The 15,583-nt window shown below is 39.2% G+C and overlaps 1 protein-coding gene across 1 annotated transcript in view; it reads left to right on the top strand.

The window, feature by feature from the left end:
* klhl2 (kelch-like family member 2) overlaps positions 1-15,095 on the top strand; it is a 29,319-nt gene extending 14,224 nt beyond the window's left edge. Inside the window, exons 9-15 of the mRNA XM_079616821.1 lie at positions 2,838-2,955; positions 4,641-4,838; positions 9,971-10,072; positions 10,987-11,115; positions 11,206-11,346; positions 11,434-11,577; positions 13,737-15,095. Coding sequence (XP_079472947.1) covers positions 2,838-2,955; positions 4,641-4,838; positions 9,971-10,072; positions 10,987-11,115; positions 11,206-11,346; positions 11,434-11,577; positions 13,737-13,765 — 861 coding nt within the window. The 3' untranslated portion in view covers positions 13,766-15,095. The remainder of the gene's footprint in view (positions 1-2,837; positions 2,956-4,640; positions 4,839-9,970; positions 10,073-10,986; positions 11,116-11,205; positions 11,347-11,433; positions 11,578-13,736) is intronic.
* The last annotated feature ends 488 nt before the right edge of the window (positions 15,096-15,583 follow it).

The following is a 15,583-nucleotide window of genomic DNA, read 5'->3' as shown; positions in this document are numbered from 1 at the left end:
CGTGTCGGTAGTAGCCTACATAAACCACCAGGGTGGCCTGATGTCCCGAAACCTATTCAGGTTAGCGGAACGCATACTGGTGTGGGCCCAGCACAACCTGCGCTCATTAAGAGCAATACACGTGCCAGGCCACTTGAACGTAGGCCCGGACAGACTCTCACGGAACAATGTTCCTACGGGAGAGTGGTCCCTACACACACAGACAGTGCGTCTGCTGTGGAAAAGGTTCGGCAGAGCGGAAATAGACCTGTTTGCAAACCAGGAAAACGCTCACTGCCCAGAATTCTTTTCGAAGAGCACGAACGCGCTGGCCAGAGTCTGGCCCCGCCGTCCGCTCTATGCTTTTCCTCCTGTCTCACTCCTGCCTCAAGTGCTGGAGCGTATCAAGGAGAGCGGATGCTCAGTACTACTGGTTGCTCCATACTGGACGAATCAGACCTGGTTCCCAGCTTTGATGCGACTGAAAAGTACTGCCCCGTGGCCGATTCCAGTGAGGAGAGACCTCCTCTCACAGGCCAAGGGCGCGATTCTGCATCCTCACCCCGAGCTTTGGTCCCTACACGTATGGGCCATAAACAGGTACCCGCTAACCTCCCAAGAGGAGTGTTAGACACGATCGAGCAAGCTAGGGCTCCGTCTACTAGACGGCTCTACGCTTCCAAATGGTCGGTGTTCTCTGGATGGTGTTCAGATCAAGGTCTGTCACCACTTCAGTGTGGAGAACCGGAGATTCTCTCCTTCTTGCAAGAGCTATTGGATAAGGGAAGAACCCCATCCACGCTCAAAGTCTATGTGGCTGCCATATCAGCGTTCGTTAATCCAACGCTTGGCCGTTCACTAGGCAGGAACGGTGGTCCGCTTCCTTAGAGGCGCCAGGAGGTTAAACCCTCCAAGGCCCCCCCTCAGTCCCCGTTTGGGACCTTTCTACAGTGTTGAACGCTATGAAAGGGGCCCCTTTCGAGCCTATTCACTCAGTTGACATGAAACACCTGTCTTTCAAGACCGTGTTTCTTTTGGCTCTCGCTTCAGTGAAGCGTGTGGGAGACTTGCAAGCGCTCTCAGTGAGAGCTTCTTGTATGGAGTTCGGGCCAAACGACTCTGTAGTCGTATTGAAACCGAAGCATGGGTACGTGCCTAAGTCCTCAACACACCGTTCAGGGCTCAGGTCATCTCCCTGTCGGCCCTGCCGGCCTCAGAGGACGGAAATAGCTCCCTTTGCCCGGTCAGGGCATTAAGAGCTTACGTGTCCCGCTCCGCTGTTTTTCGACAGACGGAGCAGCTCTTTGTTTCGTTCAGCGGACGCTCCAAGGGGCGAGCCGCGACGAAACAGAGTCTGTCTCGATGGGTAGTGGACGCCATTGCGCTAGCCTACGCATCTAGAGGTTTGGAATGCCCTTTGGGCATCAGAGCACATTCCACGAGAGGCATGGCCTCTTCATGGGCTTGGTATAGCGGAATCTCGTTACAAGATATCTGTATGGCGGCAGGCTGGGCCTCCCCGTCTACATTTATTAGGTTCTATAACCTAGAGGTTCCTGCGTTGCAGGCTAAACTGCTCTCGGTCTAGAAGACTATGTATAAGTGTTTCCTGCCCCGCGCTGCGGCCCAGGTCACTTCAATGTTTAAGCATCACTCACTGACAATGTGTCCCATGAGCATGCTATTACCCCTCATATATATCTATATTTACATATATATGCTATTATGCCTTAAGAGGCACTACTATAAAGGGATGATGCTAATTTAGCCGCTCTCCCTATACTTCTTGGGGTAGGCACTTGTATACCAGGGCGCGCGCGCCCTTAGGTGTCTGTGTCGGTCCAAGAGCACGCACGGCGTTTTACATGGGGTTCCCGTAGCGTTCTTCGACGCAGTACGAGAGAACTCTACGTAAGAGAACGTACTCGGTTACTAACGTAACCTCGGTTCTCTCTAGAAGAGGGAACGAGTACTGCGTCTCATGGCCGTGCGTGTCCGCGCTGCGTCGCTTCATTGACGAAAATCGGCGTGTTAGACAGCTATGCTCGTATTTATAGGCCTAGGCCACGCCTGTTTGGGCGGGAGGTGACGCAGAAGGGCGCGGAGCGCCCTCATTGGTCAGCGTCCTGGCCTCGCATAGGCTGTGCTTTTCTGGCAGAGCAGCCAATGGGTGAGCTGTATTGCTCCGCCTAGGTTGTATGCTTCAGAAAAGCGTTTTACATTATTACAAAATTAAGGATTAATTTTAGGCTTCAATCTCGACAAAGAAATATCTTTCCCGTAGCGTTCTTCGACGCAGTACTCGTTCCCTCTTCTAGAGAGAACCGAGGTTACGTTAGTAACCGAGTACGTTTGAACTTGCCGATTGCTAGCAACTGCTCTCTCCGCGGAAACTTTGAGAGTTAAGAGTTAAGAGTTAGTAAAATGTTTCATCTCTGATCAATATTTCATGTCTACTTATTTACTTATGTGGCAAGTAGCCTTGTAATAAGCGGGAAAATGTACATCCAGCCAGTTGTTATCTCAAAATAAACCCCTTCAGGCTGATGTAAGACCCCTCCGGCTTCAGGGTCCTGGTCATCCTGTCGGGGTTATTCTGCGATAACAACCGGCTGGATGTACATTATCCCTTACTTACTTGATGGTTAAAACTACATGATGTTTTTAAAGGCATTATATTTCAACTTTTATTGAAAATTGTATCATTTAAAAACCTTTTAACGATCATGAATGCAAAGAATTTGTTCTAAAATAACTTTTATATACAGATATAAGATAATTTAAACTGGATAAACAAAAAAGTTGAGAACAGAAAGTTGAGTTAAGGGATCTGATTCTTTTCTTTTCGTGTGTTAAAGGTGATGGTTGTAGTCGGGGGACAGGCCCCTAAAGCCATCCGCAGTGTGGAGTGCTATGATTTTGAGGAGGAGAGATGGTTCCAAGTGGCAGAATTACCCTCCAGACGATGTCGAGCAGGTGAGCAGCCACGCTCTTATCATTGACAATGACTGTGCAGGCACAAAAATGACTCTCCCTGGTCTCGCATTCAACAGCTGTCCTTTTTAAAACTTCACTGCATCCCTCCAGTACTGACTTGACCATTGTATTGCTTACTGTAATTGCTTCGGTTCCAAAGGTGATGAACTGTATGTACTGAAAATAATGATAGAAACTCTTGGGTGAGTAAAATGCAATTTGCTGGGGAATCTGTCATGACATGGATACTCCTAAAAATGTGGTGCTGTTGAAATGACTCTGGGTATGAAAATGATGTTTAGTTACTGTACATGTAAGGGATGGCGTTTTAGACACTTAATGTGGGTGAAAAATTATAATTAAATTTCAAGTGTAGATTTACTGACTTTGACTAAGATTTACTGACTAATGCCCCTTTTAGGTGGCATATATACCACAAAAAGTTCATTTTTATGCGGCATAAATGTATTTACAAAGAAAACATGAACTGAGAGGGTAAAAAACTACTGGGCTCAATAATATAGGCACTCAAGTCTCGATAAAAAAACTAAAACATTAGAACAAGTTTGGTGTTAACATTTTTTTTAATAGCTGCCTATTAATACAGCAAGGATGCATTCAATTTATCAAAAGTGACAGAAAAAACTTTGGTGACATTATAAATGTCTTTACAATTGCAAATAAATGCTGTTCTTCAAATTTTCTGTTCATCAAAGAACCCTGGAAAAAAAAATCAGTTTCCACAAAAATATTAAACCGCAACTGTTTTTCAACATTGATAATAACAAGAAATGTTTCTTGATCACCAAATCAGCCTATTAGAATGATTTCTGAAGTATAATGTGACAGGGAAGACTGGAGTAATCACTGCTAAAAAATCATCTTTGCCATCACAAAAATAAATTTAGTTTTTAGACATATTAACACAGAAATTCTAAATTTTAAGTTAATTTAAATTGTAATAATATTTCACAATATAGCTGTTTTAACTGTATTTTTGGTCAAATTAATGCAGCCTTCAAAAGCATTTAAAAAATATTTCCAACCAAAAACTTTTGAATGGTAGTGTAACCCAGTATTGTGAGACTTTATGGGATAAGTTGTCACAATGAAACCTGCCGTTCAACAGCCTATTATGGCTTTTCAACAAAATGTAAAATAAATTATAGAATACAAAATAATTTAAAGGACAAGTTCAGTATTTTACACTTACACAGGTTTTATCGTAGTTTTTGTCCAACTCCATTGACTTGTATTGGATGTGCAGTGAGGTACGGTATTACAAAAACTACGATAAAACCTGTTGGAAAGCATCTTTTGCAGCGATTTTTGTGTGAACATATCAGTGAACACCCCTGACCACTCGGTGAGTTTCACGTCTTTGTAAACGAAAGTTAATGCGTTTTAGGAAGGATTGTTCCAGTGCACCTATGCAGCCATTGTGGAGGTGGGAGGGTGCTACCACAGAAACCGAAAATTCTCGGGCCTGCAGCATGTGTCCAAATTTCAATCTTAACCGTTCTATTTCATCAGAAACGATCTGAAAACAGGGCTTTACGTGTAAAATACTGAACTTCTTCTTTAATGCACCAGTGTCTTACATAACAAATAAAAATCTTCACTCTCCAACTGTTAAATATATTCTCAAAAATGTATACCGGTGTATATATATTTTTTATTTATAGGTGTGGTGTACGTGGGTGGTGTTGTGTATGCTGTCGGGGGTTTCAACGGGTCATTGCGTGTGAGGACGGTGGACGCGTACGACCCAGTAAAAGATGAGTGGTGTTGTGTCAGCAGTATGCAGGACCGGAGGTCAACACTAGGGTCCGCTGTCCTCAACGGACTGCTGTATGCTGTCGGGGGCTTTGATGGCAGCACAGGTAACACATGCAGTATATTCATCTTGCGTCAAAAATGCTTTTACTATGTTGCAGTTGCATTTCTTTACGGTAGAGAAGTGCATAACTGTTATGCTAGTTATGGTAGCAATGCTTATTACTATGAAGATACTAATAATAATTGGGATCATTAGAGCAGGGTTTTAGAAATTCTGAGGTCTATTGTATATATGTGCATTTTAAGATTTCTGGAGGGCAAAAATTGGATAACAGCAGCTTTAACACCAAAACCATGTCTTTTCCAGTGGCGGCACTATAAATTTGTATAGCGCCGGCGCACGGCACATTAAAAACCTAAATTAATAAATGTTTAGTGTGCTTATATATATATAAGCAATGGTCTTGATGGGGGTAGGAGTCAATTAAGCCACGCTCAGGTACGGCGCGCATTAGCGAATAGGGATCATATTAAGCTCTTCATCAACAGCGATCATAATGGAGCGCTATTAAATATGAAGCGAAAGACCGCGGACTTCAGACACGTCTCAGAATGGCTCAGAAGATAACAACAGACGTATTGTCCTCTTGTAATCTGCTATTGGTGAGTAGCTACCTTGGTGGCTTAAGCTCCTGATTATTGTCGAAAGCCCCTGATCTTTTTGAAGATTCACTCACGTTATAAATGTCAAATAATATAGATTTTAATATAAATTATTGCACTTTGTTTGCCCTAGCCTAGTGGTGATGAACAAGAGAAAAGGTTGTTTTCGATGTAAATGCGTTAAACATTAAAGCTAGAGTAGGTAATGTTGGAGAGCTAGCCAGATTTGAAAGTGGCACCTCTTCTAAGCTCCGCCCCCTCCTGTCAGTGCTCCGTCCAAAGCTACGCCCCCCCCACAAACATGAACGCGCATCCACATTTGGAGTCAGCTGCATGTACCTACCAGTGATGCGCGGGTTGATCCAAAATGAGCGGGTGCCTGCGGTTACGAGTCATCCAAAAATATTTTTAATGATATTTGGGTCGCGGTCGATCGGGTCGTTTACCTTTGTAATTTATATAGTACTAGACACAATGTTCTATGAAATACATAGGTCTACACTTTATTGGCTGAATGCGCGAGGATGACGCACGAGCAGTCTGCAGATGAAAGTGGGAAATCCTTATTTACCTTTTGAATGTTGAGCGCGTTATTAACTTTTGAATAAAAGCTGACGCGGGACAAAATGCCCGATTTCCCAACGCGTTGAACTGAGCAATGCCATTGTGCCATTTTAATAGGCTACTTTTAAACGCATATAGCTCAGTAATGTCAGTTTTATGTAGCCTATTTGCTGAGAGGGGGCGGGATTTTTGTTGGGAAAGTCCGAGGAGAGACGCACACGTCGATTAGACTGGATAAACACATACAGCATCTTAATTGTTAAGAAAATGAAACGAAATAAATGAATAAATCAAGCCTTTATTACAAAACACTAGGCTATATCATACAGCATTCTGAAAATTGCGCACCCCTAGTTCCTCCGAGTTGCGGGCGGGTTAGTTGAAAACGTCGGTCGGGTGCGGGTTGTTTATACATTGACCCGCGCATCACTGCTGTGCACGCAGTGGTGCTCGGGCACGAGACATGAAGGCATCTGATTGGTTCTTTACATTCGCACCGAATGGCAGTGATTGGTCAGAGTTTTTACTGTCCTACAGCTGCTACAGAGGTCAGATTTGTTTCATTCCTTTTTCTGAACACATAATGTATTGACTACTATCAGAATGGAAGGACCATTTCACCCAGTATAAAAAAAAATGTTTCTGAACAGGATTACCAACCCTACCTTTAATAACGTTACGTCTTTGACCTTTGCGCAGCTCATCTGCTTTTTCAGTTTCTTGCGCAAAATGTTATTTTAAAACGTTTAAAAATATGTCTTGACACCCCACTCTTTTCCATTTTGCTCGCAAGCACAAACGTGTCTGTTCATCTTAATAGTATTCCGCTGCAGAACCACAGTGCCAGCAGTTTCAGACCAGCAGCCACAGAACAGAAGAGGGGAGGGGAGGGGTGGAGCTTATGCACATCATTTCCTTTTAATAGATAGGAGCTATTTTCACATGGATTTTAATATTTCACAACAATAATTTTAAATAAAGTCAATAAAGAGAACTGTTCTAAACATGGCCGATTAATCATGTTTAAAATTAATGGATTCAAACACAACATTTCATTGTTAGTTCAACGATAGACAACTACTTTTTTAACTTAATTTTTTTAACTTTTTATTTAAAAAAATATACTAATAATAATATAATTTATAGATGATATTGACAGACAATAATCATTTATTGTCATTGCAATGTTGCAAAGAGATTATATTTAGAGCAACAATCGACAGTGCAATTTCATGGAGTTCAAGAGATCAACAATGGCATAATTTGTAAACAGGCACAGCAACAATTAAACAAAAAGAAAAACAGTATATGAGGCGAAGAATCATTAGTAACCAGGAAAAGCAAATATAATTGTGTGTGCTGCAGTGATGCAAAGTCCAGTTCACAGTTATTGCATTGGTGGATAGTATGCATAATAGACGGATTAAGTGAGATAAAAAATAGCACAGAAAAAAAGCGCGTAATAAATGCATAATTTCCCATTTGACTATTTTTTATGATTTTTATTACAAAATTAATATGATTGATTAATGTTCCGAATTTCTCTACTTTGAAAAATGCAAAAAAAGAAAAAACTTATGAGTAGGGATGCACTATATATCGGTCACCATATCTGTATCGGACAATATATGTAATTTTTTTATTTTATTGTTATCGTCAATAAGAAAATTTGGCCTATATATTAAAGCCGATAAATTGTGGATTATTTTATAATGCAACAGCAACTAATCAGCTGTGCTATGTAGATGACAAAATGAGTTCAGGACCTATCAGCCTGCGCCATCTAGAGTTTCATGCCAGAACTAAGTAATAAGAGTAAGACACACTTCTGTCCCGAGGCTGCTGGTCTAAACCTGCTGGATCTGCAGTTCTGCAGCTGGATATATCTCCTTCATTTAGCTCACTGCAGTTTTAAAGCCCTCAATATCTTTTTCAGCCATTAGTTGGGACTGATAGCCGGAAGGTTTCAATAAACCGTTATTGATTCAAAGAGCTGATAAGGTAATAATAAAGATGTTCAGCGAAATTGATAATGTGCTTAATCTGAAGCAGTTATACTGTGCACACTTTACAATGTGACCTTGTTAATATAGTTTTGAGGTCAAATGGAAAATAAAATGCAATACATGCAGGATAATGAAGTTACATAAACCCCCGCCCCCCAAAGAAAAAAAAATCCTGGTCTTTTTCATTTTTGTTTGTCAGTGAAAATACTACAGTACACGCATGGTCATGAAAAAGTTCATGAAAAATAACATATGGGTTTGGAATGAAAAGTTTGAATGGGTAAAAGGATTACTGAATAATAACAGAATTGTAATTTTTAGGTGAACTATCCCTTTAAATATGGAAGTATCAATATACAAAGGTTGCAGGCAATTGGGGATTTCTTGTCAAAAGATAAAATTAAAGGAATAGTTAAAGAAATATATTTTTTTTAAAAGGAATGCATCTATTTTCAAATAGTATTAATCATTTGCTTGTTGTTGTTGCTAAATGACTGTCTAACCACAACCTATAAACACTCAGATTTGTCCATGTTTTAGTGTAGGCCAGAGGATGATAAGTGAAGTTACTGAAAGGTTATCCAAACCTTTTTATGGCAAGTCTAACAAAATTCACAATATGCACACATTCATTCTTAAAGGGGTCATGACATGGGTTTTATTATTATGTTCCCTTAGGTGCAATTATAGTATTACTATAGTTTTTTTTTTACAAAAAACTTTTAAAATGTAGTGATTTATGACCTTTTCCCACCCTGTTTCTCATCCTCTGATTCAAACAGTCTGTTTTGGGGGTGTTTCCCCTTTAAGAGTTCAGTGTTAACGCCCACTGTTATGATTGGCTAACGTCAGTGCCTATGCATCAATTATTAACGCCCCCAGCCAGAACCTGTGCGGATTCAGCATATTTAAAAAGTAGTTTAAAGTTTTAAACACATTACTTACAGTTTGCGTCGTCGTTGTTGAGCCCAGAATAGTCGGCAAGGACTTATCTTTGAGCAACAGTTTTCTGGCAAAGGCAGCATCATTTTGGAATTTGTTCTCAAAACAGTCATCCTTCAAATGTATAGAACAAACGCTTAAACTAACACTGCCGTGACTGAGACGTCCGCAAAAAATAAAGTGCATCCATTTTTCCCTGACGACTGGATCTTTCGCAGCGTATTCAAAGATGTTGTTTGTCCACAGCCAGGAACACACAACATCTGCGTGGCATCGTAATTTCCCTGTACACAGACCCACTCGCTGTCCATCGACTAACCACTTGTGAGGCGCGCAGCGCGCGGGCGCGACAATGATACGAAATGAGCGTAGTTGCCTTGCGCTTAAAGTGTAGGTGTCTTGTGCCTGGAGGCGGTCATATGCAAACGCTGGTACGTCACTTCGTACCGTGACGTCACTTCTTACCATGGATCCAGAACGAGCTGTATTTAGAGCTTGATTAAATAAATGATTCGTTTATAATGGGGAGAGGACGTCTTAAGCTATGAAACTTGCAGGACGTTTTAATGGTACAAAGACCTCTTATATACCAAAAGATCAAGGCAAATTTGGTTTCTCATGTCATGACCCCTTAATCTTATTGCCTAAGCTGAAAGCAGTTCTGGTTGTGTTGCTTCCATTAGTGTATATTACTGTCGGTCATTTAACATTTGTATCGTAACACAGTTAAATTCACTGTAATATTTCAAATATTTTAGCTACTTAAGGCCCACTTTTTTTTTTTTTGATCTCAGTCATTTTTACATTGAGCACTGTCACACCTCTAATCTATCAACACAGATGAGAAAGTCAGTTTAAAGTCGGTTATCTAGGTGTTGTGCAATATCTTTCATTTATCAAATTATTATTTGGTATAGTGCAGTTATCATTAGTAAATTAGTTCCACCTCAGAAAATGTACAGAGGTCTGGACCTCAAAGGTGGGTACGGACATTATTGGGATGATGAACATGAACTGTATTCCTACATGACCATTACGATGATGAAAATGTTGGTTTGCAGGTTTAGCTACTGTAGAGGCATATAACGCTAAGGCCAATGAGTGGTTCCACATCAATCCCATGAACACGCGGCGTAGCAGTGTTGGAGTCGGCGTTGTTGGAGGTTAGTGACGTTAGTTATCTGTATATTAGATGTACATTGCTGTTATGTATTGTTTGACATTTGGAGGTTAAGAAAAGGGCCTTTTGGGCCTTCAACCTTTTGAGACCAGGGACACATTACATATTATACAAAATGTATACAAAATTGCCTGACATGGAATTACAAGTATATTACCATATTAAATTAATATATTTGCACTTTTTTTTTTGATGCTGCTTAGTGCTTAAATTGTAATGCCAATGATATAATAAATGATTTAATAATAATAATTATCATTAATAATGTTCGAATCATATACACTACCAAAAGCTTTGGATCAGTAAGATTTAAAAAAAAATACTCAATCGTTAATTTTATTCAGAAAGTTAGCATTAAATTGATAAAAAGTGACAGTAAATATTTTACTTAACTGCACAAAATTATATTTCCAATAAATGCTGTTCTTTTAAACTTTATATTTATCGAAGTATCCTGAAAAAAGAAATCAAGGTTTCCACAAAAACATTAAGCATTGCAACAGAAGGATCATGTGACACTGAAGATTGGAGTAATGGCTGCTGAAAATTCAGCTTTGCCACCACAGGAATAAATGTCATTTTAAAATATATTGGAATAAAAAAGTTATTTTAAGATTTCATAATATTACTGGTTCACTGTATTTTTGATCAAATAAATGCTTTAGACATTTTCAAAAACACAATAGTGTATTACATTACTGTTTTATTTAATTACATAATACATTTTAATTTGGGATTGATAATTAAACATTCCGCTAAACTTTAGCTGCATAATTTTAGCTTGATATTGTGGTTTTGTGCAACACATATTTATGTCACACACGTCTCAAAAAATGTGTTTAATATCAAACAGCTGATTTGAACTGATGAAAATGATTTGAAACGGTCTCTTTTTAGGTTTGCTTTATGCAGTCGGGGGGTATGACGGAGCAACACGCCAGTGTCTGAGTACTGTTGAGGCCTATAACCCCAACACCAATGAATGGTCTTACAGAGCAGAGATGGGAACCCGTCGTAGTGGTGCAGGTAACAGCCAAACACGCTCCCACACATACCTTCACAAATGCTGGCAATCAACGTGTATCTGTGTAAACCAGGAATGTTTGTGTCGGACAGGTGTAGGTGTGTTAAAAGGTCTGCTGTGTGCAGTAGGAGGGCACGACGGCCCCTTGGTTAGAAAGAGCTGTGAGGTGTATGACCCCGCCACTAACACATGGAAACAGGTGGCTGATATGAACATGTGCCGCAGGAACGCAGGTGAGTTGCTCATACTACACACTTGCTGAGTATGCTAAAACAAAAACATTTCTAGCTGTGATGTTTCAATCATTTTGTGTGTTCTAGGTGTGTGTGCCGTGAATAACCTGCTGTATGTGATTGGTGGTGATGATGGTTCGTGCAACCTGGCTTCAGTGGAGTTCTACAATCCAAACACTGATAAATGGACACTACTGCCCACCTGCATGAGCACGGGACGCAGCTACGCAGGTCAGAAGAAGAAACGGTTCAAAACGCCATTCTACATTCTACTTTCGTTTTTCATTATTATACACAGCCCGGCCCCCCAAAAAGTTGTTATTTGGATTTAAATAGGCAAATGCTTAAAGCCTGGGACACTCAAGTCGACTTCAAAGAACTAGCGTAGACGAAAACCAACGTTGTTTGCGGCTCGCCACGGTTATGTCTGGACCAATAAGCTGCGCTTGAACACCCAGCACAAACTACAGCCGACTGCAAACTAGCATGTGCGATCTGCGGCTGCGTGTGAGGAATTAACCGTCTATATCAACAGGGACCAATAGTCTATATTCGTCATGTAAAAGGAGAAACCAAAACAAGGATATACAAGATATATGCAGATATACGAAATGTAAACTAAGAAGCTCTTGCTTACCTTTTGGAATATTAGTTATGTTGATAACTTATTCATTTTAAGTGGCTTATGTTGTTAATGGATATATTCGTGTTTTTTAAATGCATCAGTCTTCTGTCTGTACCATGTTGACTTGCTCTCTTTCATTACTTTCTCTTGAATGAATGAAATTTACTCGTTCACTAAACTGATCATCCAATCAGAGTTCCCACTCTCACCAACATGCTGAATCAGGCAAACTGCCGCCTACGTGTGGAACACACCGCAAAAACTAGCCCGACAGACAGCCGACCTTCGGCTTGGTGTGTCCCAGCCTTAAGAGTCTATGATTGGATCATTATTGCAGTTGAGTTATATGTTTGCAACAGTTCTAACAGTAAATTGATGGAGTGTGTAGCTTTTCATTTCTTAAACAGCAATGTAGGAAGGCACAGAGAAACCAAGAATGGTTGAGAGGAAGCATGAAGAATCGTTTTTCATCAGAATCATCAGTCCAGACCTTAAATTATAGACATACATGTTGTGATGTTGTTTCCATTACGAGGTGTATACATTTTTGGTCAAGATCTTGTATTGACAATGCAAGAGTCAAGCACTCTGTAAAGCCTCCTTCAGCATATTCCAAAGACTTTCAAAGAATTTAAGGTCTGGACTCAGAGGTGCCAATTCATGTGTGAAAATGATAATTCATGATCCCTCACAACAATTCTTTCACAATTTGAGCCTGATGATCATGGCTGTTTAAGAAACGAAAAGCTACACACTCCATCAATTAGGGTTAGAAGAACTGTTGCCAAAAATATGTAACATGAACTTTTTTATTTATTTTTGGCCAGGGAGTATATGTACACATTTATTCAAACGTTAGTCAGTAATATTTTTCTAAATAAATGAGTATTACTATATAAAATATTCAGCATGGATGCATTAATTTAATTAAAAGTGACAGTATAGACATTTATAATTTTATTAAAGATTTCGGTATTTATATTGGAACTTTCAGGAATAAATTACATTTTAAAATATATTAAAATGGAAAGCAGTTATTTTAAGTTGTAATATTTCACAATATTTCTGTTTTTACTGTAGATTTGATCAAATACGTGCAGCAGCCTTGAGAACATAAGAAACTTCTTTCAAATGTTTAAAAAAAAAACTACACTGACAAAACAGCTAAATATGGTTTAATATGGACTTTTTAGAATTTTCTAGCATACTCGGTCATGGGGAAGCCAGTGTTACAGTATAAGAACAGGATCATACTCTGTTTAATTGAAATTATTTTATGAAATCGGTCAAATGAACAGATACCTGAGGCCCCCACTAGAGACCAGAAGAGAGCACAGAATGGGAAAGGGCCCCATCTAGTGGTTAATTAGAGTATTTGTACAACGTTTGACCTGGTGTTCAAAAATCACAAATGTTTAATCGTTCTGCATGTAAATTAATAGTGATAGAACCCTCAGTCAAGCTAATATTTGGCCATTTTGTAATTATCAGTATAAGCCGAATAAAACTATTATTATATAATCTACAACAATGCATGACAAATATTTTGTATACATTTTTTTGTGAATTTTGATCATTAATAATTACATTTTATATTAATTGATATTATATTAATTTCCCACACCCAGTTTCATGTTGTGATTATTATTATGATTGCTGTATTTTTTTTTTAGAATGACTGTACTAATCCGCTGTGTGTGTGTGTGTGTGTGTGTGTGTGTGTGTGTGTGTGTGTGTGTGTGTGTGTGTGTGTGTGTGTGTGTAGGTGTGACCGTCATTGATAAGCCTCTCTGAGCAGCTGTGGAGTTGTTGAACACTGAAGCTAACGCTGACGTACAGCAGAGGATTCGCTCACACTGAAGCTCTTACGATGGCTGAAGCTTCATCCTGGAACTGCTTCACCATGGACATGGCCTGGAGAATACTGCTCTCTCTCTCTCTCTCTCTCTCTCTCTCTCTCTCTCTCTCTCTCTCTCTCTCTCTCTCTCTCTCTCGCATTCACACACTCATTCAGATACTTAACTACAAGCATTCTCACACTACCTCTTTTTGTCTCTATACACTTACACACTCTTTATCTCTCTTTTCTTTCTGTTTCTCTTGTTTGAGAGTAGTCAGTGAGGAAGTTTTTTGCACTTTGAGGAGCCCTGAAGAAGCAGGACCGAAACACAATGTTGCTAACCTCTGACAAAAGACTGGTGCAAACAAATTTGACCAGCGCGTGCGTCTGTGGCATCATCAAAACGTTCCTGCGTTTGAGCCGAGGGAATGGCCAGAGATTTTTGCTGCTTGATCTCTCGATCTGAAGGGACCCATTGATGGTTTTTGCTTATTCAAATAAAGTTCGAGGGTAAATGTGTCTAGTTAAGGACCAGCACTTTGTTGCCTCTTGGAAGGTTGTTTATGAAGTCACTGGACTTTAAACATCTTCATTATGAAGGTTGGTTGATGATGATGATGATGATGATGATGATGATGATAATGATGATTCTTGTTTTATGGTTAGAGCTGAAACTTTTGCTTGCCTATATGCAAGAAGGGTCTCTACTGAAGATGAACAAACTTTTAAATTTTGCAATTTGTTTGCCAAACAACATTTGAAGTCTTAAAGTTTGAACTGTCTGTTGTTGTTTTTTCTTTTAAACCTTTTTTTCTTGTGGTCCAGTTGTTCGAGAATTGCGATCTTTGACATATTCGAAACGTTAACCTGAACGGCATGCACGATACTGTGGACTGATGCTGGTTGCTTGGGTATTAAACCGCTTTGCATGGTTCTAAATACTGATGTTTGTGTGCCATTCTTAAACTACTGCTGTACTCACTAACCAACGTGACGTGCTCTCTGTACTAGCGGTATTGAACGCTGAAGAAGTATAAAGGTACAATTTCTTTCTTTCTTTTTCTCTTTTTGTTCTCTTTTTTTCCTTCTTTGTTTTCTGTAACTTTAATGGTTTTCTCTGTTCTGCTCTTGCTGTTTAGTATTTAACTCTTTTAACTACTGTCACCAAGCCTATTAATGAATATATATACAATTGTGTATTATTAATTATCAGTCAAAAGGAATGTTGTGTTCTTGAAGTTTCATAACTTGTTTTATATCATTAATAATAAACATGCTTCTAGTAAAAACACCTTGCATGATTGTTGTGTGTGTAAGTGTGAGAGTCTGTGTTCACATGAGGCACAAAACTATTTAATGTTAGCCTACTGAATATTTCCAATGTGAAATTAACTTATACTTGTGAACTTTCTTTTACTGTAAATGTATACAGTTAAATAATGCATGTATTTGGTACGAAAAATGCGGGGGGAAATGACAGTGAGAGAAATTAGATATTAAAATACATCAATAAAATACATCACTTAATACAGGGGTTTTCAAACTGGGGTTCGGGGACCCTCAGGTGGCCGCAAAGGGAGTTCAGAGAAAGTGAAAATAATAATAAAAAAGAGATTAAGATTTACAAAAATAATAAAATATATTATTATAAATACAATTATTATAAAAACAGTAAATACAGTAACTACATATTAAATATTGTCCAATATTTAGGCATATTTATTCATTTTTCACAGTTGATAGATACAAATAAAGATGTTTGAATAAAAATA

Source organism: Phoxinus phoxinus (assembly GCF_949152265.1).
Source record: "Phoxinus phoxinus genome assembly, chromosome: 6".
Classification (NCBI taxonomy): Eukaryota; Metazoa; Chordata; class Actinopteri; order Cypriniformes; family Leuciscidae; genus Phoxinus; species Phoxinus phoxinus.
The sequence above is the reverse complement of the archived record's forward strand: the minus strand, read 5'-3'. Positions and strand labels throughout refer to the sequence as shown.